Genomic DNA, 629 nt, shown 5'->3' with positions numbered 1-629 from the left:
GCTGCGGCCTCACGCACCGGGAGTGGGGCGCGGGAGTGGGGCGCAGGCGCGGGGCGGGCGGTGCGGGGTGCCCCGGGGAGCCCCGGCGGGCAGCGTTTCCTCCTGGCCCCTCCGGTACCGGGGGGATTCCACACGGTGATAAATAAATATCTGGCAGAGCCAAAGCACCGAGCGTGCGGTGGTCCCGCTCCCATCCCGGTCTGCAGGGAGGTCTGTGAGTCTGTCTGTCCTTCCCAAAGCCTCGGCGGGAGCCCCCCCGTTCCCTCCCTGTCCCTTCCTGCCCTCCCGCCTCCCTCGGCGGCTGCTCCGTCCCCTTCCTCAGGGGCAAAATTCCCCCCCACCAGCCCGGCCAGGAGGGTTCTTTCTCATTTCCCTCCTCTTCACAAACCTCCTGGACGTATCCAGGGCCCCGCTGCCAAGCTGTGGCTCCATCCAGCAGTTCCCTGGTGTCCCTAGAGCCCCACCGTGCCGGGGGTGACACTCACCGGCAGGGTCTGTGGGACGGGGCTTCCCGCCCGGCTCTTCTTGGAGATGGAAGGGGTTTTTATCAGCTCCCGCTTTTTCCTGGAGAACATCGTTCCCGGGGGGCCGAGCCGCTGCCCTGAGCCCCTCGCTCGGCCCGTTCCTGC

General features: G+C 68.4%; 1 protein-coding gene across 1 annotated transcript in view; it reads right to left on the bottom strand.

The window, feature by feature from the left end:
• ARHGAP45 (Rho GTPase activating protein 45) overlaps nt 1–592 on the bottom strand; it is a 15,991-nt gene extending 15,399 nt beyond the window's left edge. Inside the window, exon 1 of the mRNA XM_031063268.1 lies at nt 486–592. Coding sequence (XP_030919128.1) covers nt 486–575 — 90 coding nt within the window. The 5' untranslated portion in view covers nt 576–592. The remainder of the gene's footprint in view (nt 1–485) is intronic.
• Nucleotides 593–629: the final 37 nt, after the last annotated feature.

Source organism: Geospiza fortis, unplaced genomic scaffold (assembly GCF_000277835.1).
Source record: "Geospiza fortis unplaced genomic scaffold, GeoFor_1.0 scaffold241, whole genome shotgun sequence".
NCBI classification, from domain to species: Eukaryota; Metazoa; Chordata; class Aves; order Passeriformes; family Thraupidae; genus Geospiza; species Geospiza fortis.
The sequence above is the reverse complement of the archived record's forward strand: the minus strand, read 5'-3'. Positions and strand labels throughout refer to the sequence as shown.